Source organism: Bactrocera dorsalis, chromosome 3 (genome assembly GCF_023373825.1).
Source record: "Bactrocera dorsalis isolate Fly_Bdor chromosome 3, ASM2337382v1, whole genome shotgun sequence".
Taxonomy (NCBI): domain Eukaryota; kingdom Metazoa; phylum Arthropoda; class Insecta; order Diptera; family Tephritidae; genus Bactrocera; species Bactrocera dorsalis.
The window spans coordinates 57,763,731-57,791,640 of NC_064305.1; the positions used below are offsets into that span (position 1 = coordinate 57,763,731).

Consider the following 27,910-nt stretch of genomic DNA (forward strand, 5'->3'; position numbering starts at 1 on the left):
TTCAATACAAAAACAGTATTTTATTCAATAATACAAAGCAGCAATTTTATAGAACCGAACGATGATAAGTAGATAGTATAGTGGCAGATACATATGTACATATTTACTTTCAATCATTCAAAACTAACATAACGTAACTGCATTTTTTTTTATTTGTAGTGTTGTCGTCGTAATAGAAATTCAAACTCTATATACATTAGTGTTTATCATTAATTTGCGAATTAGGGGACTCACAACTTGTCATAACGCACCCGTAAAATCATAAAATTTTACACTTGTTTAATAATTTTTTTGCTGGATTCCATACAAAAATGAATTTACGCAATTACAATCTCAGGCTATGTTTTCGGATCTTTATAACTTATGAGACTATATTAAGCCCCTAAATATATCAAAAATTTCTAGTAAACGCCGCATGATGAGAAAAGTTCAATAAGAGCATATTTGTAGTATTTAAATTAAGGGGTTACATGGGTTTACGGCTTTCAAAAAATCGAAATTTTTTATTGTGTTATTAAATTTTACAACTCCTCTAGAATATTGTGCTAATTTTCAAGTTGATCTGAGTAATAGTTTCTTGAAAACTTTTGCGCCCGAGGATAGTGCCGTCTTTAAACGCGTTTTTTTCGAAACTGTGTTTTTGAATTCGGTTGGCAAGATTTCTCCAGAACTACTCAATCTTCATTAAATTTTACACAGGTCTTTGAAATACAAGTCTTAAAGGCTTAGACAAAGGATTGCTATTTTTTTGTGATTACAATAATTTGAAAAAAATATGTCGCGAAATTTTCACTGAAATTTTGATTTTGTTGTAAAAACTGAACGGCGTCACAATGACCGAGTTTCTTTCTTTGTTCATAGTGTATGTTTTTAACTTAAAAAAAAAACTAATAAAATATTTAATTTTTATGAGAAAGAATTTTTGAAAAAAGGCTGTTTTTACCCGAGGAAACCCACGTTACCCCATAAAAAGCATACATATGCTATAGTTGCTATATATGTATGTATGTATAGTTTTCATCAATTAAAACTTTGAGGTTATGTGAACAAAGCTGCGATACTGTGATTATATACATAAGTTGTAGCTGTAGTCCGCTGCCTTAGCGTATATCACAACAATTACATTATGGACTTTACAAAATTATTGAAAAATGTTGTAAATCAACTTTGTGCTTGCAGCGAAACAAAATATTCACATTTGTCTTGCATTTTAGTTTAAACCAGAGAAGAGTATTGTTTTTTTTACAAAAAAATATTTCTTTATTGATTCGTTTGCTCGTATTTCTTTGTGTATTGCAATTTGAGCTTTACAATATTATGTTAAATATAAATTAATATTATCATAATACTTTTCGCATTCATTTCGGCGACATTTGGTTAAGTAAATTGTGTTTTTTTAATATACAGAGAGGAAGTTTAAAAAAATACAAATTAGTTTGTACGTACAATGCTTAAACAATTCAACTATATAAATTATTTTTTAATGCTTATGATTTTCTTTTAGTTTAGTTCGCAGTTAACTTCTTAGTTTTGTTTCGGAGTTCACAGTTCAAGTTTTCCATAACAAAAAAACCGCCTCAAATTGCTTATTCTCCTTTCTCGTTCATTCCAAGTGCTTGCAAACAAATCTTATCGCATTTTGGCAGAAAACCAGAACTTCGTCATTATCAGCACCAGCACATGCGCGCATTATATGGCTTACTTAATAAATAAGTATGTATATATATATGTATAATAGGTATATATCAAAACTGCAACGATTTGCAGCGATTTTGAAAATGTAAAACTAACTATGGTCGGTTGCGCTCTAGTATGCGTTATAGTTGGGATTGTAGGGCGCTTGTTTTTCATAAGTATTTTGTTGGGCCACGCCCACACCCGCTACAGCGGCTTCATAGCTGGGCGGATTGTAATTCGCTGCAGGCACCGCTGGTGGATAAGGTTGCATGCTGCAAGTAGAAATGTTTTGCAAATTAGCTGATGATAATATTAAAAAAAATATATATTTACATATATATAAAAAAACAATAAAAACGAGAAAACATTAACTTTACACCGAAGCTGTAATACCTTCCACAAATAAAAAATTTTCCGAATAAAAACTTTGGGACAATAATTTATGCCGAATTTCTTTAATATATCTTAGCAAATAAAAATGTTTTTCAAAGAATGACTTGAATTTGAACGACCAGTTTGATTCGCAGCTGACTGGTGTAGTGGCCCGATCTCAAAAAAGGATTTGGAAATCGTAGCGTTGCTTTGGGCAATAACCCATGCCGGACTTTGTGAAGATATCTCATCAAACAAAAAACTTTTCCATACAAAAACTTGATTTTGACGGTTTGATTAGGTAGATGGCTGATCGAAGGTCGCACGTGGACGTGTCAAGCCATAGAAAAGAAGAGCTCTTGTGTTCGAACTTATAAATTAGCAAAACGCTTAGTACTCAATACATATTTGCACAGGTGTTTAATTTCCACTCCCGCTTTCCGCGAAGATAAGAGAATATAGTATTTATGCTCTCGGTATCAGAACTTCTTTGTGAGAAAAGAACTTGTACAAAATTTCAAATCGATTCCCAAAAACTGAGCGGCCACTTCGGGTATATACAAACAAACAATCGGACAGACAGCCGATCCTGGCTATATAAACTTTGCTCGACACACTGACGATTTATATTCGTGTATATATTTTTAGGGCCTCCGATAATTTTTTCTAGGTGTTACAAACTTCGTGGCAAACTTATTAGTATACCCTGTTCAGGGTATAAAAACGACAACAATTTTTAATGCGACAAAACTTACCCCGGCATTGGCGGTTGGGCACTTGGCATTGGCATCGGCATAGGCATTTGGTTGGGCCCGCTGTGGAACATGAAAGAGAATATGTTAAATTTGGTTTCCGCATATAATTAATATGATGCTGCGAGAAGCGTTAATGACTTACCTTGTTGCCGTTGGGTAGGGTGGATACATTGGCTGCTGTTGATAAGCGTTGGGGGGTGGCATTTGTGTTACCGGATAGCTGCCCGGTGCTGTGTGTGTAGTTGATGTCACCACAACGGGCGCTGCAATAAGAGTAGATAAAGACGAGTTAGGTATTGTTTGGTGCTTGCCAGGTGAATGCATATAAGTATATTTGAGGTTAGAATTTGTAACGTTCGCACATTCCAAAGAATGGCTATAAACAAAAAGTACTACAGATGACAAACAGGGCTTCAATTTCGTGGTAGCCGCCGGTCAGTGAACAGCTGAAACAAAGAAGCACTTCCTAAAAATGTATATCTTCACTCCTACCAGCTAATATGCGACCTCTATTGCGCGTTTCACGTATTTTCGGGCAAATACAAGTTACACATACTAAAATCATTATGAGAATAATGAAATTTATAATGAACACTATGATGAACTCCTCCATTTTTAATATTAAAAAAAAAAGAGTTTGGACAAAAACGTAATAAGCAAAAGCGTTACACAGCAGCAAAGGTCACTTCGCACCAACTAATGACAATATGACGACCCGCACGGAGTTGAGATACACTTCTAAGCTTTTCGTACAAACAAGAAAACATATAATCGCAAATCACACTTGATAAGAGTAGCCGTTAATGCTCGTATTTTAAACGTGCTATCATATCATAACAATAACTTATCAATTGTGTAATAAATATGTCCCGATAGTTGAAATGTCTCTTCTGTTTACTGACGAACCAACCTTTATTGGAATCTCTTTCATTTCTGCGCCGCTGGCGTCCACGCAAATAGAAAGCGCCCAAAACGGCTAAGCTGAATACAAAAAATGTTATAAACAAAGTGAAACCCAAGCCGTCAATCATAATTGTTCCATAAAACAAACAAATGTAATAATTTTGAAACAACACGGAGAAGCAACAACTTAACGCAGAATAAGTTGAAGTTGAACTGAAGCAAATGCTGATTTCAACAAATGCTACCCAAGTTAGTTATTACGCAAAAGAAATTGATAAAGTCAGGGACTGTCGATAAGATCTAAACATTCAGCATAATAAATAAAGTAAATACCATTTGGTACAACCTAATCTAAAGTATTATTAACATTAAACTTATTTGAGATTAGTGGTATTGAAAATTGAGTGCGCGTCAGAAGTGGAGCTTTCCAAGTAGGAACTCAGATGGATAATTTTTTGAGCCTGCAGCACATCTATACACATGAGCAACAAATATGCCATTTCCATAGTATCAATGTTTCAATACTGATTTTATTTTATAAATTCGTTCTAAGTGACTGTTCAAAGCGAATGGCTTCACAAAAACTGCTTCGACAGAAATATTTCTCAAACCTGTTTGTCTGTAATATTGTATTTGATTTATTTTACAAATTTAAGTATATTTAAAAAATAAATAAATAAACAGTTGGCAACTCTACAAAAAATATATATTTTCTACAGAAATATTTCTTAAAACTTGTTTTTAATATTTAAGTTATGCTATCAAATTAACTGATTTAAAAAAATAAACAGCTGGCAACTCATCACAAAAATTCAAAAACACTTAATAAACTTGTTTAGTTTGAAATACTTCATTGATCTTTATTAATTGAAAACAATTTAATTGAAAAAGAAATAGGTGGCAACTCTACTCAAATTAAGTCGAGCAGAAAAGTTATTAAATCAATATTATAATAAAAAAAATTAACAGTTAGCAATTTTCACAAAAATTTATGCTGCAGAAACATTTCTTAAGTTTCATTTGTAATATTTGATTAAATTTTAAATTTAATTGTGTTAAAAAAGGGTGGCAACTCTTCTCAAAGATTGATCCCCCAAAACTATTTCATAAACCAATTTGGTTTCAAATATTCCTTTAACTGTTATTGATTTCCAAAGTAAGCAGGTGGCAACTCTACTCAAAAATTGGTCAAAAAGAAAAAGTTTTTAAACTTCTCTCGTTAGATGATCGTGTAGTCATATTTCATATTTTATTCATTTAATTGTATTCAAAAAAATTAAAAATATGGCAACTCTTCTCAAAAATAGGTCAAACAGAAACAAATCTTAAACTTGCCTGGTTAGATATTAAAATATTTCATATTATATCATTGTATTAAAAAAATAAACAGGTGGCAACCTTTTTAAAAATTGCTATGACAGAAATCTATTTAATTTATTTTGCGAAATGGATTGTAGAACTTAAATTCTTATTAGGGGTATTCAGACCAGCTTTGTTAATTCGTTAGTCGTTACTCGGTAGTTTTTTACGTGGGTTTTGTTTTTGTAAAATTAACAGATTATCGTTTAACGAAGTACCAGGCTGGCAAGCATGATAGTTTTTTCGTTACTTGGTAACATCACTCAGCTGTTTTGTTTGCGTTGTTGCCAAAGTTAACTTAATTCATTGCAAAAAAATACATTTGCTGTCACTACAAATTAGTTTCTGACAAATTTTTCAAAAGTAAGTATTTAATATAATTGAATCAGCTGTTTTGAAACGAAATTTACACCCACTACTGATGTACAGCTAAAAGTATGTTGACAGTTAGGTGATTTAACGAAGTATCAAATAACGAACTACCAGATTAACAAGTTCTGTCTGAATACCCATATTGAAAATAATCTCAAGTCTTCATACTTCGTTAGCACACCTAACGCAGTGATGTCGATAATAAAACATTATCTGTAATGCGAGAAAGTAAAGTGCAACGAGTAAAATTGTATGGCTATTAGTTGTTTGTGACAATTTTACTACTTTATATAAAGATAATGAAAATGCATACATGAAATTGCAATTTCTGCTATTCTGTATCATAATATACGTATGTATACTAAAGTTCGTAAACATATTTTGGAATATTTTTAAGATAAGAGCTTTATCTTCTCTGTTGAAACGTTCAGAATGTTGGAAAAGGCCTTTGGTGATAATTGTTTGCCGCGAGCAAGTGTTTTTGATTGCTACAAATTATTCAAAGAGAGTCGAGAACGCGTTGACGACGAGCCAATCCAGGACGGCCATCAATATTAACTGATGATCAACACGTCAATAAAATAAAGGGATTGGTGCTTGAGGATTGACGATTAACAGTCAGAGATCTTACTGGCACCGTTGGAATATTGTAAGGATCAATGAAAACCATTTTTAAAGATCATTTGGACCTAAGAAAAGTTTCGAAAAACAGCACTTTTTGAATTTATGTGATAACACGAGTAGAGGACCCGTCCACGCTTCACTATGGCTGATACATATATAGATAATACTACTACTACCATCTATATGATTTCTATTAGTTGGATTATAACTATTAGTTAATGAAATATAACATTTTTGTGAAGCAACTTGTGTTAGTTTACAAAAAAATGGATCATAAAGCATTGCTTTTTGGTGGAGAAAACTGTTGAATTTGAGCTCAGGGAAATCCACCGTTGAAAAGATATTTGCTAAGCTGAAAACAGGCGAAATGAGCACCGAGGACAATGACGTCATAAAGAGGCGAAAGCTCTGTGCAAAGTGGGCGATTCGCAATTTCCAAATCCAACAAAAACAATAAATAACTGATTCTTAGAAGTGTTTGAGTGCTCTTTAATCGGAGTACAACCGAATATTTGCGTCGGTGTGTAACAATAAAAACATAGCTCCATCACTTCCCATTGGAGTCAAATCGACAGTCATTCTAGAGTCATGATGAACCGGTTCTCAGGCATAGAAAGTCGAAACGTCGGCTGGAAAGGATATGACATCAGTCTTTTGGAATGCACGTGGTATAATACATACTCAACGACTGACTACTGAAGCAGTTATAAGCTATATCACCGCGTATTTGGTTGTAGTTCTTTTCTACTATTCCAAATACTTAGCGATTGTATTATTTTTGAGGAAGAATCTGTTTAAAATTGTACGCATATATTCAAATGATTCCTACAAACATGAATTTTTAGAAAATGCTTATTATTTGAAATATAATTTTTGTATTAATGACTTGTATTGGATTCTAACATAAACAGATGTAAAGTGTCCTATGTCCTTACCATGTTTCTAAGCTACCTCTCTATCAATTTACAGCCAAATCGGTCCAGCCGTTATAAATGGTGTAACTAACAAAACTTTATTTTATATATATAGATTAAAAATATTTTCAAAACCACAATAGTTAAAACTATACATTTTTATACTCTGCTACGGCATAATAATAAACTGCTTCACTGTACTGTTTTAGTTCAAGTGTTTAAGATTTAGGTGTTTAAAAATAAATAGAAATCGCAAAATGTCAGATAATACCAAGACAAGTGATACCCTTATATAAATATGTAACTGTCACGAAAGATAACAGGCATATAATTAGAAACAATATAGATTATAATTGACATAAATTGAGATATATCTGTCAATATTAACCAATTCTATATTTGTGACAGCTTGAATTAGATAAAGTTTTGTGCCGGCTACTTGACTAAAATAGCACAAAGTATGTCAATTATCATATTGATATATCAAACTATTTTTGAGTGGGTTAGCAACGTAATATCTGTAGAATATTTGTGCTATTTATAAAATTCAATTGACAGCGGCTTCATGGGAATTTCTTTGTGCAACGCTCATATATAATTTAGCTGCAATACTGAAACTATATTTATCTTGTATATTAACAAGATTTATGAAGTATATTCCAACAACAATTCGAGGTTTACGGAAGAGAGAATATAATAAAATAATTTAGAAAGAAATATACAACATTTTCAGATGATCATATGGAATGACACCTCAGAAAATTAGCTAGTGAGTGAGATGCTAAGACTAATACAGAAATTATCCCCACTTGTAACTAAAGCTTTCTAGTCCAAACGCAGCCTAACCTGGAAATATTTTATGGAACATAGAAACAATAGCATATGTTTTTTTATCAGTCCTGGTACTTCACTAATTTAGACTACTTGACGACAACAGAGATAAGACCAAACAGCAAAAGCATATGTGTAAATAAAATGTACAAAGTCCCTAATGCTTATTTCAGATTATCGACAGACTTGTTGACTATAATTAGAATTACTACTATTTTTTATATTATTAGTTAACTGATTATCATTTGCAGAATTAACTACAGGTTTGTATAAGACCGCAAACTTGTACTTTAGAAAGTATAGTATATGGATAAATATGTATATTATGCAGTATACAGAGATTTTCCCTAGCTGATTAGTTACTCTGATGCTAATTTATTCAAAGTTAATAAAACGCTACAAACAATTCTTATCTGAACATAGATGTATTAAGACTAAAATTTTTTTTAATATCAAGTTTGCAACATATTTTGCAACACTCAGAAAGATACGTCGGAGGCCCTGTAAAGGACATACAGTCTGCCAAGTAAGAGCGTTGTGTTAATTTATAAAAAAAAATTATTTATGAAACTTTCATATTTATATATATATTGTACACATAACAAACAAAGATGCAATTTTGTCAATAATTTGACCAGTCACCACCGGCGTCGATAATTGACTGATATCTCCGAGGCATGTTTTCTACTAATTTGACGGCGTATTCTAGTGGCAAGGATCTCCATATCCGAGGAATTTCGTAAGGCAACTGCTTCAAGGTAAATGTGCGTCTTCCACGAAGCTTCTGCTTAATATATGCCCACACATTTTCAATAGGGTTTTGCATCGGTCGACTGCGACGGCCAATCCAATTTAATGATGTCTGATTAAGTTTTTCACTGAGTTCAGAGCTTGCCGCCGTGTTTAGGATCGTTGTTCTCCTGCAGAATCCAATCTTCATTTTTTCTGATGAACTATCGTTTGGCAGATAGTAGTAAAGCCTTTTTGTAGATTTTTATCATTTTCTCGGCATTTAGGTTGTCAGTAAAGAGGTACAAAGTGCCGAATCTCTGCTTTGAGAAGCAGCCCCAAAGATGCACCTTTATTCCATGTTTTACTGTCCGCTGAACGAGCCTATTGGTAGAACATTCATCAGTAGGAATGACATTTTCAAAATATCTATCAATATTCTCATGCGCCCAAGCGAGTTGTTTTGTCACAAGTTTTTCAGTCAACAGAAGCTTCTGCATTGTGTAGCGCCATTGTAAATCATGAGTATAAGGAAAGGTTCGGATAGTTTCGTAGGATATATCTAAACCTTTTGCCATTAATTTTGCTTGTCCTTGCCGCAGTGTTAAAGCAGGATTCCGCGAAAACAGATTCACTATCCATTTTTCATCTTTTCTGTTCACTTTTCCTATCGAACCCCGTTCTGGTAAATCATCGACATTTTTAGCCACTATATATGTATCGCTGTATCCACTTCTGTACAAATGCCTTCGACTTTCTCATATATTTAGCAGCCGCTGATTATGACATTTTGGGAACTTTCGGGTGAATGCAAAGGAACATCGCTTCGTAGCACGACGCGTACTTAGCACTCATGGCGTTTAACGTGATTCTCTTTCAAAAGATCAACGACAACTGAACCTTTGTTAACAATGCATCAAGGACAAAGCTTCCCTCTATCGGCTCGCAAAGGAATTAGAGCGAAACCTTTCATTAACTGTCGGTAAAGTCGACCACGCTCTTACTTGACAGACTGTATTTACATATAACAGGTCAGCGTGTCGAGATGAGTCGATTTAGCCAGATCGTCTGTTTTCATATACGTAAATTAATCACTGACTTTTTCAGATATCTATCTGAAAATGTTCACACTTTTCTCCCCAAGAAGCTATGTACTTATTTGTTGGAACCGCCAATATCGGACCACTATAATATTGTATGTAGCTGCCATACAAACTGAACGGACAAAATTAAGTTCTTGTATGGAAAACACTTTTATTTGACGAAATTTGGCACGACTTTTTGTCAAAAATATCACTATTAACCCCGAATATATTTTCCAAAATCATAACACTATATCACATATGTAGCTGCCATACAAACTGACCGATGAAAATAAAGTTCTCCTATAGCAACTTCTTTATTTATATTATTAAAGCTTCGTTGCGGCCGAAGTTTACGTATTTTCTCTTTTTTTTATATTTTCAAACACAAAATTTACCATATTACGTTTTTCAATTGTTCACCATACTAACATTTTCGGTCACGATACATTCTTCGACATGCCAATATAGCATTTGACGCCAAGGTAACAAATAACAGTGTGCCAGTAATGAACATAATAGCAAAGAACACCATTTTTTTTAATTATGAGATGCGACTTTAATTGCTGAATTTAGAAAGTAAATTAACTCACTAATCGAACCGGCGAGTGTTTTTATTATTATTATACTGATATGGGAGAAGAAACATAACATATCCGATAATAGTTATTAACATGCATAGATAAGATAAATGTTGAACTACAATTACAAATTAACCGATGAGATTTTTTGGGGCTATAGCGAACGCGCATATGAATTTGTTGACGTCACAATGAATTCATCGAACACAACATTTCTTTATTGAGTTGAGCTAATAAATTGTGGAGTAGAAAGAAAATTTCGTACAACTTTCATGGTATCTAAGGAATCATTTTTTTTATCCACCCTAGTACTTATATACATGGTGACAAAAAAGTACGAGTATCCGAAAATTTTTAATAATTCGCAAAATATTAAATTCAGTAATTTTGTTTTTTTTTTTTGTCGCCTTCAAAGTAATCTCTAGCAGATGTATGGACTTCAGCACCTTCAGCGAATTTTGTTTTATCTCTTCGATCGTCTGTAAACAGGTTCCATGGAGCATCAATTTCAGTTTGGGGAGCACGAAAAAATCACACGGAGCCAAATCTGGCGAATACGGTGGTCGATCGATACAACTCATTGCGCTTTTGGCTTTAAATTCGGTCACAATCGTGGCTCGATGCTTTAGTGCATTATCATCGTGTAAAATCCATGAATTGTTCTTTTAGAATTCCACCCGATGTTCTCACGCAAACACCGCAATACGGCTAAAAAATTTCTTTATTCATCGTCTGTCTCTCCGGAAAAAATTTGTGATGCACCAAACCACAAATATCGAAAAAATACAATGAACAGCACCTCGATTTTGGAACGGCTTTGGTGTGTTTTTTTGGTTTCGGCGCGTTTTTTCCCCTCTATTCCAATGATTGTGGACTTGTTTGCATCTCATAACGCTCTCCATGATTGTGGAATCGAAATTCGCACGATCACGTATGTCTGCAAGAACCCTGTTTACCGTACTCTCTTTGAAAAAAAAAACAGCTTTATCGAGACGAGTCGAGCGAAAACGTGTTTCATATCCAAAATATGCACCAAAATCATTCGAACGGACACGCGAAAGATGTCGAGCTCTCTCTACTTTCTCTACAACTTTGTTGACGATTTCCAATGGAGAGAGGTCGCGGGTCGTTCAGAGCGAGGCACGTCTTCAAAGATCTCTCGACCGTCTTTGAAGGTTTTGTGCCACTCGTAGGTTTGTGTGTTTAATAAAACTGAATCTCCGTTAGCCTTTATCAACATTCGCGCAAATCCCACACACGAAATTTGGTTAGAAATACAAAACTTGAGAGAAATTCTTTGTTCGATATTTTTATCCATTGTAAATATCGCAGCGCACTACTGAGGTGTACCGACTTATAGTAAACAGTTGCCGTAAACGAACCGCTTGGCAAATCGCGCTTTGGCATAGTAATTAAGGACAGCCCAACCGACTTAGCAAAATACCCGGGGAATTTTATTAAAATTTCCGGGTGCTTTCTTGTCACAGTATATATACATATCTAATTATATTTTTATACTATTTATTAACAACTGCTGTCAAATTCAAAACCAAGAACTCTCTTGTTCTTTTTATTCACGCTCATCACTCTACAACATTCATTGGCCCTTTTGTAATAATTAACACTCAAAGTTTAGCTCTACAATTCTGATTGATTACGAGTATAATTTTAATATTTAATCGACACCGAGTTTTCAAAAACCAAGAATTATTTGCTTTCTGTAACTTATATAAAATTATAGATTTATAAACATGAATTCACAATTTCTCTGCTCTACATATTTGCTTTTTGTAAAATTCATTCCTACTCCATCTTTATTCTTTCAATATTCTCTATTTGATGCTTTGATTTTTCAAGAGATTTAGAGCCATAACTTCATTATTTTTCAAAGTCAAATAAATTATCAACCGTTTGCACTTAAAACTGAAACACACAATCTAATGACTTACGAAGTCGATATTCTAACTAAATAATCGACATTATCGATTCTAGCACAGACTGATTTGATTTATTGCACTGTTTTGTAGTAATTTTTCAGCAAACTCGAACGCATGTTTTTCGACTATCGAATTACAATTTCAACTGTAGATTAAGAGAAACCAATGAGTTGTAAGACGGATACTAACGTTTAGGAAACCGCAGATGTTGCTGATAGTTTCTTCTCCAATACGCTGAAATACCCAATGCAACTAAAGCGAACACCATGAGGAACAGGACAGCTAGGCAAATAGCAAAGCCTACAGCGATCATCTTTACGGCGCACAATATGAAGACCGTGAACCAGACTGGAGAAATTATGCGTGTTAACTGTAGTTGTCGATATTCAAATTCACTTTTTGTATACGAATTATGTTTCGCAAAACGCTGAGATTAGATACGATACTAATCTGATAAGATAATAGTAAGAGTATGCTGCCGATACGAAACTGGGTACAAAAATAGAATTTAACTTTATAATAGGAAAGTACCCATGCGTGACTAAACAACTGACAACAAAAGAAAAGTACCATGTGTCGAATTGATGCCGTGTTGAAGTTGATGATCCGGTTTTTATCGAAATATTTATGGAATAAAGACACGCTATGCTCTGAATATCACACTTACTATCGACATTTGGAAATTGTTGGTAATGTTGGTGTCTTCGTCGACGACACACCTCGAAGAAACAGTACAACCATATGACCACTATAATAAAACCGAAAATCAATTGCAATCTAGCAGCTGTCAGATCATCCATGATTGCAAGCACAATATTTATAGAAAACTAAAGAAGTAAATTTTCAAAATAAACAAGAGTCATAGTTTGAACGATAAGAAAGCAGTGCATGGAATATTGGAAATGCGTCGAATCTAATCAGAAATAGATAGGGGTATTAGGGTGTGTATGAGACACTATGGTCCATTTTGGCTTTGAGGCAAGTCAACAGTACGAAATTCCGCTCTGTACAGAATTTCATAACGAATGACTCAGCGAATGCAATGACAACGATTTTTTATTCACAACAAAACAAAAGTAACAAAAGTATAGTCAAAAGTAACAAAAGTATAGTAATCAAGACATCTTTGGTTGCGCACGGAATGCATATTATGGTTTGAAATTGATTCATTAACAATTTTTGGTTTTTTAATACTAGAATTAACACTATTTTGTATGGCGACCAGCGTCATTAGGCAACTGTATACCAAAACTGATCCTTGGCAACTCTGAGTACCGTTACAGTTTTGCTATGTCTAGGAAATCGATCGAGGTTCTTTTGATTAAGTTTACACATAAATATTCCCTACTAAAAGTAATTCAATTCTGTAAAAAAAATTCTTTGAATGAATATCGATTTAAAATAAGACAATAGAAACAACGGGTTTTTCCATAGGGATGATATGATTTTTAAGCGTTTTTAAGTGGTTTCGGTCATTTTTAATATGTCATAATTTGTATTTCTTTTTCATTTTATTCAATTCCTTAACAATTGTGTTTTTTTATTTTGAAAAGAAATCATTTAGCTCTTATTGGAAAATCCTGTATTAACTAGAAAATGTTAAACTAACTTATCTGCATTCGAAGACATATTTTTTTAAAATTCAGCGTTTTCACGGTTTATAAATAGTAAGACAATTCAGAATCTCTTACGGCAATGTTTTTATTTTTAAGAACAGCTGACAATTTGCAAACCAGTAATGCAAACCATGCAACGGTGTTTTAGTGTTGCTTCTTTACAAGGGTGTAGCAGGTACATTATTAATTTAAAAGCAAACAAAAAAGATTCCGAATTGCCCTAGCATATTCAGCAAGTTTTCTACCAAAGTTGGCAAAACGAAAACCTTAAAACCTTCCGAATGTTAATAAATTTCTTAAAATAGTACTTTTAAACAAGTATTATTATTTTGCTCAAGGCACTCAGAAAAATGTCATAATTCAGTGAAATAAATTATTTTACACGTTTCACCGTTCAAGTGGAGTCAATGATATATGATCATAAACGACTTTTTGAAGTATTTTCGGCGAGACTTTAAGTAAAAAATTTAGAAAATCTATACACACAGCCTATAAAATGTTGTACGTTCTATCAGCTTCGTTTCATGTCTTCAGCTCAAGTTATCTGGTTGTCAACCGTTCTTGGTTATTGGACCTTATCATTTGACACTATCAGTACACGCTTCAGTGCTGACTCAGTGTCAATCAATACTGTCACACACACACGCGCGAAAATATTTAGTAACTAAATTTAGAAAAAACGGTTATACTAACGGCTTGGAAATGTCGTGTTGTTATGCATATTTCGACGTTTTCGCACATTATAGCAAATTCCGAGACATAAACAAGTAATTGATAATGCGACTACGAAGGAGCCCATTACAATACCAACAATCATACCGGTCCACATAATGTTTTAGTGTGTTTCTTTTTCACTTAGAAGAATTTGTACACAATTTATCAACTATTTATCACGACAAAATGGAAAACAAAATCAAGTTTATTTGCACGACACGAGCTGTTGGCGGTTAATGGTTAGCCACTGAAAATGCGTATGAGTTTTTAAACAATTGCTAAAGATAAGATACTTGTATATTAGATAAAACAACTAAGATTAGCGCTGGACACTTGGGAGGCCAATAAAGAACGAACCTATGAGTTGGCATTGAAATCGCTCAACAGCTGACGCTTATCAGTGCAAATAACTTAGTCATTAGCGGTAAATATTGAGTGAAATTCGATTGGAGTGAAGTTCAATTTAAGTTCCATTTGTATTATTACTTGTGAATAACTAATCTATTGCATACTTGTAGGCGGCATTAATTGATTCAGAGAAAGCACTATTTTTTAAACCAGACCTAGGAAGACCGTAAAATAATTTCGATATACATTTTTTTTATGTTCAGGCTCATTTGAGCGCAAGACAAATACTGCTGTGTAAACTGGCGTTGAGCAATACCAAAAGCTCCGTCTGGAAGGACCTTTCCGAGCCGTTAGATACCAAGCGAGGTTTCAGACAAGGCAACTCCCAATCGAGCTGCAGATCTGAAAAGGGATAATACAATCTTCTTCTTCTTCTTCTTTACTGGCGTAGACACCGCTTACGCGATTATAGCCGAGTCAACAACAGCACATCCGAGGCTGTGTTGTTTTTCATTGGGGATGGTTTTTTTACGTGGCGGGTCCCAAACCCAGCGCACAACCCTAAGTAGGGGTACAATCTTCTGCAAGAGTGAAAAATTGCTGGCATACGCCGAAAATCGATATCATTGGACAACCGCGCCGTTGGTTCTGCTTTCTCCAGACTAGATAGAGAAGCAAAGCAAATGAGTCTGGTGGTGAACGAGGGCAAGACGAAATATCCTCTGTCATTACGCAAACAGTCGTCACATTCGCGACTTGGCTCTGACGTCAGTATTGACAGTCATGACTTCGAAGTCGTAGATAATTTAGTCTATTTTGGAACCCGCATTAACACCAACAATAACGTCAGCCTCGAAATCTAACGCAGAATAACTTTTGCTAACAAGTGCTACTTCGGACTGAGTAGGCAATTGAGAAGTAAAGTCCTCTCGAAATCTAAGGCAGAATAACTTTTGCTAACAAGTGCTACTTCGGACTGAGTAGGCAATTGAGAAGTAAAGTCCTTTCTCGACGAACGAAGACCAAACTCACTAAGTCACTAATTATTCCTGTCCTGCTGTATGGTGCAGATGCATTGTCAATGACATCTGATGAGTCGACGTTACGAGTTTTCGAGAGAAAAGTTCTGCGAAAGATTTATGGTCCTTTGCGCGTTGGCCACGTCGAATATCGCATTCGTATGAGATATAGTACGACGACTTTGAAATAGTTCAGTGAATTAAGAGACGGCGGCTACACAGACTAAGTCATGTCGTCCGAGTGGATGATGTGTGATGTCTGACGACGATTTCTGAAGAGTATATTATCACATAGAATCAATGTATTCAAGAAAGCTTGAGGTTCCTGATTAGAGCTTTTATCGGCGGCGTATTTTTCTTTTAATTAAATGGCTTACAATTATCGTTAGATCATGTATAATACTAATCAAATCACAGAGATGTCAATCAGATATATTTGACACCTTAAATTCTTGCACTTTCTAGGGTAACAGGTCATTTTAAAAGTCCCCAGTCTGACATTACTAAAATATGACATATGACTTTTAGTTAGCCTTAACCTTCAAAAGGCGCATGTATAAATTCGACAGCTGACGGAACATTAGTTTGTGAATTATATAATTTTGAGTAAAGCAACATTTGTAATTGTAAAAGGGAATTTCACGTGTTGATTAAAACAAAAACTTGGTTGCCTCAGGAAAATCAACCATCCAGGATTGGTGCGGGAAGTTTGGACGTGGTGAAATAAGCACCGAAGACGGTGGACGCCCAAAGAGGTTGTTACCGATAAAAACTCCACAAAATAATTTTGGATGAGCAAAAAGTCTATTTGGTCAAGATAGCAGGCACTCCAAAGATATCAACTGAACGTGTATATCATATCTTCCACGGGTATGGGAAAGCTCTGTGCAAAGTGGGTGCCGCGAAATCTCTCTTTTGAACAAAAACAACGACGAGTTTTTGCATCGATATGTGATAATGGATGAAACATGGCTTCATCATTTCACTCCGAAGTTCAATTGGCAGTTATCCGATTGGACTGCAGACGATGAACCCGCTTCAAAGCGGTGAAAAATGCAACAATCGTCTGGCCAAGTTATGGCGTTCTGATTTTGAGAATCTTGGAATAATTTTTAACGACTAGCTTGAAAAAGGACGGACCATCAAAAGCGATTATTGCATATCATTATTGGACGAAATTGCCAAAAAACGGCCAGATTTGAAGAAAAAGAAAATGCTGTTTAACCAAGAGACTGCACCGTGTCACAAGTCAGTGAAAACGACGGCAAATGCCATCCTTTAATTTGGCTTTGACGTGTTTCACTATGGTAGACCGGAGACCTTTCAATTGATCTGTTATAATGTTCGATTTCGCCCGAATCTGTTTTTTTTTTTTCTTTTTTAATAAAATTTTTAATAAAAAAAAGTAATATACATATGTATAATGCCTCCAACCTTTAGGAAATAGTGTTTTAAGGTCCGACTTCACGGAACGCTTCTTTAAAAATGCAAAAATCAGCACAAAAAGCAACAACGCGCCCACAAGAAAAAATGAAATTGCCAAAATTATAACGACTATATTGTGGATTTCTTCCGTTGGATAGCCAAACATGTTTCACAGCACAAATTCGCATTTAATTAAATGAAGTAGTTAAATTTTTCACAATAATAACAGACAACTGGAGAACACCGCGAACAAAGAGGAGTGATATACAACTGAAACTGTGCGAAGAATAATAAAGCCACTAGCGCGCACAATGAAATGTATGAATCTGTTTACAGGGATGTAATATCGCAATTTATCGATTCGAGAACTCAAGTACCTACAGATACATATTCATATTGACACCTGTTGATCTATGCGTCAGTAATGCGAATTAACAAAATTGATAAGATGGATTTATTAAAAGAATTCTTTGTTTACAAATAAATACTTCAGACAGTCTCGAGAGCAAATACGTGAAAGCTTGAGGATGAAACAGTGTACCAACACAGCGTGCGTCATAAGAATCGGAATGTGGTTTCATAACCTGCATGAAAAATTTGTGGCTGTGATTTTATCGCACAGAACCGAAGTTAACTCGCCAGTGAGATTGGTCAGTTTCCTAAGGAATTTTTTGGTGAAGCCAGCGCACTCGAACTGGAACTGTAAAAATTAATCTGAACTCTCGACAAATACGACTAACGCTCAAAAATTTTTTAGTACCACCAATTTACAAACAATTTGAGCGGTTCAAACAGCATTCAGTATTGAATAAATGCACAATTAACTAAAATGACTAACCCAATAGTTCATAAAAGTGTTATAATTATTCGATCGCTAGTTCCTTTAGCGAACATATTATTCGCCACTCGTTGACTTTAAAGATGTCAGACTATAATAGACAACGCGGAAGACTAGAACAAGTATTAAACTAACGTTAGCTATAGGAAAACAATATATTTTCTAAAATAAAATAGGAACTTTGCCAAAACGTTTGTTGGCTTAAAAGACGAACTTTGTTGTGACGGCAAACTTGAGAAAGAAAGACTGGCTGTGCTATTTTGAGCAAAAATGGCCAAAGGAAAGAAAAAAAACTCTTGTTATTGGGAAAGCGGCAAGTCCGGGAAATTTTGCTTCTCTCTTATTTAAAAACTTCCAATAAATTAGCAGTCAAGAAGGTGCAGATGACCAGTCGTCCGGCAATGAATGTCCGTGCAAAGGAGGCTTCACTGTACATATATGAATAGAAGAAATTATATTTGAGCTGTAGTTATTAGAGAAGGAATCTATGAAATTTCAAATAAATGAATAAATGTTGAAATTTAAGAATGGAAAAAAGTGCAAATAATTTTCTTCACCAAATATTTTGTTTTTGGACAGACAGTATAATTACCTAATTATGCAATTGGCAAACATGAAAATTTATTGTATTATTATTATTATATATTGTATAATCATAATTTCAGTTAAGTCCTGCTTCGCTTAGCAGTTGAGCGTCTTGTTCAGCTAAAGCACGTAGACGCCGACGTCTCAGGGCGCCCAACAAGGCCACCAAGAAGCTACAAAATATCACTGCACACACAATCAATACCAAACCGAGGTAGTAGGTCATTCTTACAACGGTGTTTTTTATTTATTTTAAGTTAATTATTTTATCGAACATACTCTGCGCGCCAATGTCTGCGATCAACTAAACAAGTTTGGTAAATATTTTCACTACATTTACTCGTTGTCTTAAGGAAATATTTGTTATCTGCTGCACTAAACCCGGGAGGATTACATTTTGAGACAATTTATTATGATAAAATTTGTGTTAAAATGTCAATTTTTAGTACTCGATCCCTGGGTTTATTACTGTGTTTATATGAGGAAAATTTTTATGTATTTAACTATATATGTACATACTGTGTATATATAGTATACATATGTATATATAAACATGTTCAAAAACCACAGTTGATGCAAAAAGTTAATGCCTGTGGCACAATCAAATAAAATGACTGAAATATAGTAATGAAAAATGTTTTCACTGATGATATAAAATTGACAATGTCCTTGGTAATCAAGCTATACTTTACTAATAAATAAGCTACTTTCTAAGAATGTAAAAATTTTCAAAGTAATTTTCAAGTTTTTTGAAGTCATGCCATTTTCTAACAGATCAATTAACTTTTGTTGGATTTGACTCATCTTGGCTTTACCAATCTCATACTGTTGACCTCTGTTTTCTTTCGGGCTCATTCGCGAAAATAATGCATAAAATGTCACGATGTCACGTGTATCGAAGCACCGCTATCTTCACATCACATCATTTTCGCCCTGCTTGTACTGCATATTTACCCTTTTGACAGTAAAACAGTAAAATGTGCCTAAAATGCTGTTTACGATCTTCCATCTTCGATAGGTCAGTAAACAAGAACTATACCAAAAAATTTACTTTATTAGTGGTTCAAATATGGCGGTTAAGTGTGAAGTTGGCTGCGAAAAATTTAATAAGATCAGCTGATGACATCACGAATAAATTACTTAGTGAGCGACCCAATATAGCGTAGCAATCTTTTTTTTAAAAGCAGACCAGAGAACGCCCATATTTTTATAATTAGGCTTTGCAGTACCGGCCTTGACTTCGTGTCATAGGCACTCAATTGGATTTAAGTCAGGCATTTGTGTTTCCACAATCCAAAATATCGATCTTCTACGCAGAAAAGCAATTTTTACAAAAATTTCCATTTGAGTGGCATTGCATCGAAAGCATATGGATCCATATATATATTTTTTTTAATATGCAAGTACTGAAACTTGTCCAACTTTCTGTTGATTCTCGGAGGAAAAGCGCGCCTACACCATGCCAAGAAAATGCTTACCAAACCATAATATTTCGACACTATGCTTCTTCAAAATCTCAATCAATCTTCTAAGTGAATTAAGGATTATATTATTGGCACTTACAACGGTAAACGAATAGTATCTCCTCTGGTCCTACCCTGTTAACCTTTGTTTCGTCACTCCACAGCAGAGTTTTATAAAAATTCTAGTATTTTTCATGATGAGTTGTGATGAAGATCAATCGCTTTAAAATAATTTTTTGTTTTTATATTTGAAAGAAGTGGTTTCTTCCTCGAAATTCTTGCTTTTCTGCCATTGTGGTAAGTTTTCTGGATCACATGTTATGTCATTTCTTACACCGAAATACTTTCACTTACTCATTTATGCAACAACACAATAAAGGACGTACTTCTATTAAGTGAATGCAATATTTTTACATTTTAATCAACTTTCAATAAATCTATTTCAGCATTTATGTGTGTCCATAGCTGTATAAATGTATAATTTATAACCTCAAAAAATTCCCCTAAACATGCCTATAAGTGTACAAGCTGATATGTTCTACATTTTTTAAGGTTCGTATTGCTTCAGATATAATGCATTCACATACAAACACACAAATGATAATTATAAAATTTCAACTTGTTATCGTATCAATTTAAGCTGATTTTGTTATCATTTCCCCCGTATTTTTGGTAAAAATACATGAGACTCATATGACACATTCAGCAGTGCAATACCTGCAAGATTATTTTGATTTTTTAACAACTAAGGAAGAGTGTGAAATATTTCGAAATGGCTGCAAAAGTTTGTTTTAGAAAGAGTTAAAGAGTAAGGAGTTTTTACTCGACATTGTCCAATAGGTATTATGCTCGAGGCTAAGAATACAGTCAGACACAAATTATCGCAGGTTCGCAGGTTGTCATGGGCTAAGTTCAGGGGATATCGAATATTTTATATTTTCGCATTTTGCAAGAATTAAAGGCGAGGATATATTATCAAATTTTTTAATCGGTTAAACCGTGAATGGATGTGAAGAAATTCAAGCAAGTGAGGGAACTATCTGAGCATCACTCCCTTCGGAGTGGCCAGAAACTATTTATTTTACATATGGCTCAACCAGCTCACTTCCGGCCTTAGACCAAGTAGCCACAAAACATTCGTTTGAAGGCGAGTTAAAGTGAAAAGGCGAAACATTCCTCCCCAGAGTTGTATTTGGGACCCGCCACGTAAAATGTTTTTTTGATGACGACCACTGGAAACGTATTAAGCACTACGATTTAAGGGCATGCACCTAGAATGTCCGGCCCCTCAATTGAGAAAGTGCCGCTGCAGAGTTGGTTGATGTGCTCATGAAAGTAAAGGCTGAGATCGCCGCCGTGCAAGAAGTGCGATGTACGGGAGAAAGGACTGAGACGACTAGCTCCTAGTGTGGATAATCGTCTAGCCACAATCCCATCAAAACGAATTACTTCAACATATCGCTGATTTGCGCCCACGCCCCGACGGAAGAGGGAGCGATATGGCCAAAGATGTCTTCTATAAGCGTTTGGAACGAAACTATGAGAGCTGTCCCCACCACGATGTAAAATCGTAGTTGGCGACTTTAACGCTAGAGTGGGCAAAAAACGTATCTTTGGCAAAACGGTCGGTAATTTCTGCATCCAGGACGAAACATCCCCAAATGGGTTGAGTCTGATCAACTTTGCCGGGGCCAGAAATATGGTTATTTATTATTGAACAACGAATTCGCTTCATTCAGTGACGGTTGGAAAGTTAAAGACACAGTGCTTGAAAATCGTTGTGTTGGCATCAGAGAGATTGACGAGGATCTCAATATCTCTTTTGGATCGACTCAACACATTTTGGTTAATGTTTTGAATATGAAGCGTTCTAATCTTAGACTCATTCAGAAATACAATACAATTATTGCGTCGTTACTTCCTCACAGAATTATGACTGACATTTTTAACAAACGCGAAATGAGAGTCACCGTTAGCCACCATGTTCGCCGGATTTGGCTTTATGTCACTTCACAATCGGTCACAGTAGTTGACATTTGAACATGTTCAACCAATCTAGGACAATTTTTTTTTATCGATTTGCTCTTCGTGTGCAACGGATCTCTCCGAATCAAATCTGATCTTGAGTGTATACACTTTTTTCGATTATTTTATAAAGTATACACTAAGCGTTTAAATATACCACAACAAATACCACGGCATTCGATTATATATAACCTTATTTCTTTCCGGCCAAGGACTGACCATTCGGACACTTTGATGACAAAAATAGCAACTAAATCCAATCGGCAGGACTTAGTTTGTTTATAAGTTCTAAATTTTAATAATAAAGTATTAGTATTATAGTAACTACTAAATATTAGCAAATATTATTATTATTTTTAGTTATTAATATTATTTTTTTTAAATCATACTTTTATGCAGATAGCTTACCCACTGTTCGTTGTATCACGACTGTACGGCGACGTTTTATACAAATTGCAAAAAATATAAAGAAAAATACAAAAAATACGGAAATCGGAAGCCAAATAACACCGACCCAAACCATTTTGCACAGTATTTATGGGAATTAAACAAAATATAACTTCTTGGTTGCGCGCGTCTGGTGTGGTGGAATCGCGAAAACAAGTGGGCTAACCATACTGCCGCTACTCAAAAGTTCAAAGTTATAAAAACATGAAATATACAGCCACACACATACGAATAATGGGCGATATTAGGGCTGCTCCTCCATAAACGCGATTTTTATAAACAAAACATTTTCTCTTTTCTTCGTTCGAAAGTTGCCGTTTTGATAAAGAATAATTAAAAACTTGATACGATTATTATCGAGGGAAAAATTTCTAATTTTCTCAATTAAGTAAAAAATAACAATAATTTAAAGTTTTTTTCGAAAATACTATACATAAATGATCAAAGCCTTCTCTGGCAATTTGACATAAAACTCAATTTACTTGTTTTACGAAACTAACGGTATAAATAAGCAATTTCTATTAACGACAACCGGTTATTAAAAATATCAACTATTTTTGGACACACTTTACCTTTATCACTTCCCCATTTTCGGGAATCCCATAGTGCGCGTTGAACTAGATATTGCATTTATATGTAGATTTGTATGTTCACAAAGCACCCAATTGCTATCATTTTATTGTGAAGCAATTTATCTCTGCCTCACCGTTGGGTTTACGTTTAGATAAGATACATGACAAGCTGTCTATTCACGCCTTTATTCAATGAAAATTCACAATTAAATTGACGTGACTTTTGTTTCTTTCGAACTTCCAATATGATAAAGTTGGGCAAGATTGGACATTTGTGGGCGCTAGTTTTATCCATAAAGCAGGTACATGTCGTTTATTATGAAATAAATACAACTTACACTTTTAAAGCAATATTTCAAGTTTATAATATGAATTCTGATGGCAGAATTATTAGGAACGAGCCCATCAACTTATTGAAAAGCCGTTCCTACGACAGTCGGGTCTACGTAACCGGAGCGGAACCGGATTTTTGTCCAGCCAAGGATTGTCAACTCGGCAGTATTCTGCCGTTTCAACAACAACAACAACAACAACGTATTACAAAGCACAAAAAGTTTTTATCAACATAAGTTTGAATCACTAGTCACTATGGAACAATGCTTGATAACAGTAAGCTATGTTTATAGCTAACATCATTGACTGCCGTAAATAGAGAAACGAAAAGCAAAACCTTAACCCGCTTCAACAATATTTTGGTACGTTACACCACACACACAGGAAAATCCATTTAAAATTTTCAACGACTTGAAAAGAGAAGGATCGATAGTCTACTGCACATTCTACTCTCTATTCAGTTGATTGGCGTGGAACGATATGGTGAGAAGCAACCCCTTTTCAAATCAAACGTCTGTCGTATTCAACTGTGTTAATCCCCTTTTGAGTGGCAAGGTTTAAGCTAGTTGTCGTCGAAATCATCTAACGGGAGGTCCAAGAAACGTGCCGTTTCGACGGGGTCATTCGGCATAAAAAGATGAGGTTCGGGCCATGCGGCAACTCAATGCCCTTAGGTCATATATTTGGTAGATAGGAGTTTAACACCCTACACTACCCAGAGAGACGTTGCGTAATAATCATTCTAGATGCGCTGAGAAACTCGAGCTCTTCCCCTGCAATGGCTAGTGCTGAATGTAATAATGGCTTCACAGTGAAAGGCACGTCAGTACGAATCTGAAATTAGTTGTGTCTTGCGTATTGTTCTTTGTCGTCGACGTGATCAAGGAATTACATCTCAATGCATCTAGGAGATGGCTCCTTTTCAAGCAAACGACTGCTAGTTATTCCGTTATAACCGAAAGCATGCAGGCCACTAAGCAGATATAAAAAGGTTAACTGTTATAATACGGAGTGCAGAGTAGGGCCACATCTGAAGCCTCTTCGTTGAGTTTGTCACATCCAGGCGACCATACCGGTGTTGGTAGTTAATGAACGACCGGCCGATTTCTGTATGTTGCGAACAAAATTTAATTTTTCTTTTCCACGTATTGGCGACTATCGACTTTAGGACTTAACAACAGCTTTGTACTTTGACAATAATCGCGGTCGCGTCGGAATGAAGGAGCACAGATTAGCGAGTATAAACGCAAAAAACCTTAATATTGTGGACAGTCGAATTTATAATGCCATCGATAGGGTCGCTGAGGATTTAGTGGGGAAGAGTGTCAGGCTGCTTGCAGAGAAGAAGCGAAGAAGATCGTTGAACTTGCCGTTAACTCCTGAACTATCAATTACATTGCCTGACAGATGCAAATATTCAGAATCAGTTCCTTGTCACAACCATAAGCATATTTTTTTAACCACCAAACTTTGGCAATTATGCTTTATGGGCGGCCTCTAAACAAAAAAAATACAATAATTGTTTAACAAACAATAATGAATTTAACTATAGGGATAGTACATCACATTGGCATGAGAAATTCAAAAATTAATCAATCCTAGATGCCAATGCAAGGTGGTGTATGTTCTCAATTTTGCCTAAGGAGGAAAGCTGAAATCATATGCAACATTTAGAACATAATCTTTTTCATTTTCTTACTTGTCTACCTTATGATGAAATTAAATATGCTAACAAAATTATGTTTATTTCACTACTCAATGCATTTAACGTTCTAAGATGGTGAAATGTTCAATATGAGTCATAACAAAAAAATAATTCAAAAGATTAAAACATCTAACTTTGCAGATTGTGTATATACATATACAGTGAATCAAAAAAGTTTAGGCACACATATGGAAAAATATTGTTTTGAATCCTAATATTTTGTTAAACCTCCTTTGGCCTGAATAACTGCCTCTAAACGTCGATACATGCTTCCAACTAGGTTAAATGTCTGCTCAGGAGTTATATTGTATTTGCCTATTATATACGTATGTCCTCTTTAAGTGAATACTTCGTGTTGTATGTGAGTTTTTTTCCAATAGATGCCAAATATGTATGTTCTATAGGGTTGGTGTCTGGGGTTTGCTAAGGTGTTGAAACAAGAATGACGGCCCACTTAAATTTTCTACGTTTGGAGCTAAATTTTCCTTTAAGTTCTTCAAATATGAGTGTTCACCCTTTCCATCATCAATAAAAACGCGACTGTTTCACAGTCTTAATTATATTATTTTTCTGGAGGTCTTTGTTTCATTTTCGGCAATTTTTTTGCGCAGTCTCTTATTTTTTATTCGTATCTGAAATTAATGGCTTACGTCGTGCAACTCACCTATTAATATCAGTTTTGTGTAAAGTGTTACGTAGAATTTTGGGGTCAAAGTTTTTTTCAAAGCTTTGTTGCATCTCTTGTCACAGCTTTACTGCTGAAATCTTCGGATCTAAGTCACTGCAGCTATTACAGCTCGTTTCTAACGTGGAGTGAATTTTTGGGCGTCCAGATCTGTTCTCACTCTCTCTGTTGATGTAGTGTTTTTTAATATTTCGCACACTTAAATAAGGTCTCTGCACTATATTACCAATTTCACGATAAGATTTTTGTCGCTGTTTTGCGGGTTTTTACATGCATTTCGTGTTTCTTATGAAATAAAGGAATACTCGTTTGCTTATTATGATAGAAGTATGTATGTTAGCTGATAATCCGTAATAAGCCGAATAGACCAAAAAAATTAAAAAACACGTATGCTTCCCAAAAACTTTACTTACACACAATTTCTTTCTATATTTCTTTGTTTATTATAAGAAAACATATTTATATGTATGTATGCACATAAATATATATGTAAGCTTTTAATACGAACTGCGTCGAAAATTTAACAATTTTAAAATAATTTTGAGTAATAAGCCGAAATTAATAATACAAACTTTCAATTTTGAATACACTTTTCAGCAACGACAACGCCTGTGCCAAAAAATTTTGAATTCACTGTATATATGCCTTCATGTTACTACCGTAAGACGCTGATCATGGAAAAAAATAAACGTGATATACTATCTACAAGAGCTGTATATTCAAAGTATGTTTAAACTACAACATACTCACATGGATATCTATGTACGAAGGTGTACATAAACTAATTATGTGCAAAGTATAATATGATAAGAAACAATTTGCAACTATGCTTTGTTCAACTGTCAAATCAGCAAAAAAAAAAGAACTGTCGAATGTGTAAATGTGTGTTCAAATTATATTAATTATATATTAACGCTCAAATTCCCCGAATTACTTTACATACAATATATTATGACTCAACTTGTCTGTGTTCCTGGTACTTACTTGACAATACGGTTCCACGCTGCTTTGAGGAACAACAGTATCCACAACAGCTCATAATAAATATCGTCAATACGACAATTGTTAAAAGCGCCCAGAAATCCATTTCTTCAATATCGAAATAATCTAAGAGATCAAACACGTCCGTGATGAAATTTTCTCCGGAAGCCCTTTACACTTACTTTTCAGTTGGAAGAGCTATTCTTATGAATGGCTACGTAGGTCGAGCACTTGTTGCAATTGTTCTGAAGAGTCTGCAATAGAGGAACCGTGCCTTAGTTGAATATAACTAATTACAATTGCATACTTCTAAACGCTCTTACATAGCTTTTTACTACTTGGAACAAAAATTAAATTTATTTAAGTCCAAATAATATATCTATTTAAATTCTCCTAACTAAGAACTAATTCGCTAATATTAATCCGCACCTTGCCTTATGAACGTGATATTTCCGATACGATTTTTGTTATCTTGTGCTGTTTATATACTTGTTGTTGGTTTTCGCAGTTTCCTAAAAGTAATTCCAGAGAACGTACAATATTATACGTTCTCTGGTAATTCTGATTGGAAGTAGTGTTGCCAAACTAAACCAATCATAACAACACAATCTTCTCATAAATTGTATGTAACCCTAAAATTTCCTTAAACATTTATTTAAGTTAAAAGAAAAAATTCAAAAATTTGTAAATTTATATTCAATTCTAGCTTATATAATATATGTATAAAAACTATTAAGATAAGCCTACATATTGCAAGACATACAAAGTTGTTTTTCATAACCATACGCATCTAGCTATGTTTAACTATTAGATAGTCCTTTGGAATGAACAAGTTTTAAATGCACCTTTTTTGCTTTTATAGTAAGTTATCATTTATAAATATATATTTTTCTTAAAATTATAACAGTAACTCTGCTTACTGTTTGCAAATAAACCGATTTGTATTTATGTTTAATTTTGAAGGAATTAAGCTAACCGATTTTTGCGATGTTATTATTGTGAATGACACCGAAAATTA

General features: G+C 34.5%; 1 protein-coding gene across 11 annotated transcripts; it reads right to left on the reverse strand.

The window, feature by feature from the left end:
- On the reverse strand, nucleotides 1-27,416 carry LOC105232031 (uncharacterized). 11 transcript variants are annotated; one of them, XM_049453577.1, is made up of 6 exons: nucleotides 27,322-27,342; nucleotides 27,075-27,146; nucleotides 26,896-27,018; nucleotides 2,947-3,067; nucleotides 2,805-2,864; nucleotides 1-1,949 (listed from the first exon to the last, which is right to left on the reverse strand). In XM_049453577.1, the coding sequence occupies exons 3-6, from the start codon at nucleotides 26,996-26,998 to the stop codon at nucleotides 1,808-1,810; spliced, it is 426 nt and encodes a 141-aa protein (XP_049309534.1). In that variant the 5' UTR covers nucleotides 26,999-27,018; nucleotides 27,075-27,146; nucleotides 27,322-27,342; the 3' UTR covers nucleotides 1-1,807. The 11 variants fall into 11 exon arrangements, with proteins under 11 accessions (XP_049309534.1, XP_049309532.1, XP_049309533.1 ...); XM_049453575.1 differs by having other exon boundaries at nucleotides 26,896-27,146; nucleotides 27,322-27,416; XM_049453576.1 differs by lacking the exon at nucleotides 27,322-27,342 and adding an exon at nucleotides 27,216-27,280 and having other exon boundaries at nucleotides 26,896-27,146.
- Nucleotides 27,417-27,910: the final 494 nt, after the last annotated feature.

Bases quoted from the DNA above. Each gene is read 5' to 3' on its own strand.
- LOC105232031 (XM_049453568.1), bottom strand. From the start codon at position 17,424: ATGTTTGGCTATCCAACGGAAGAAATCCACAATATAGTCGTTATAATT. The intron at 3,068-17,267 runs GTTGGAGGCATT...CTCTTATTGCAG, and splicing joins TAAAACACTATTTCCTAAAG to CGCCCGTTGTGGTGACATCA. The intron at 1,950-2,804 runs GTAAGTTTTGTC...TTCTACTTGCAG, and splicing joins GCCCAACCGCCAATGCCGGG to CATGCAACCTTATCCACCAG.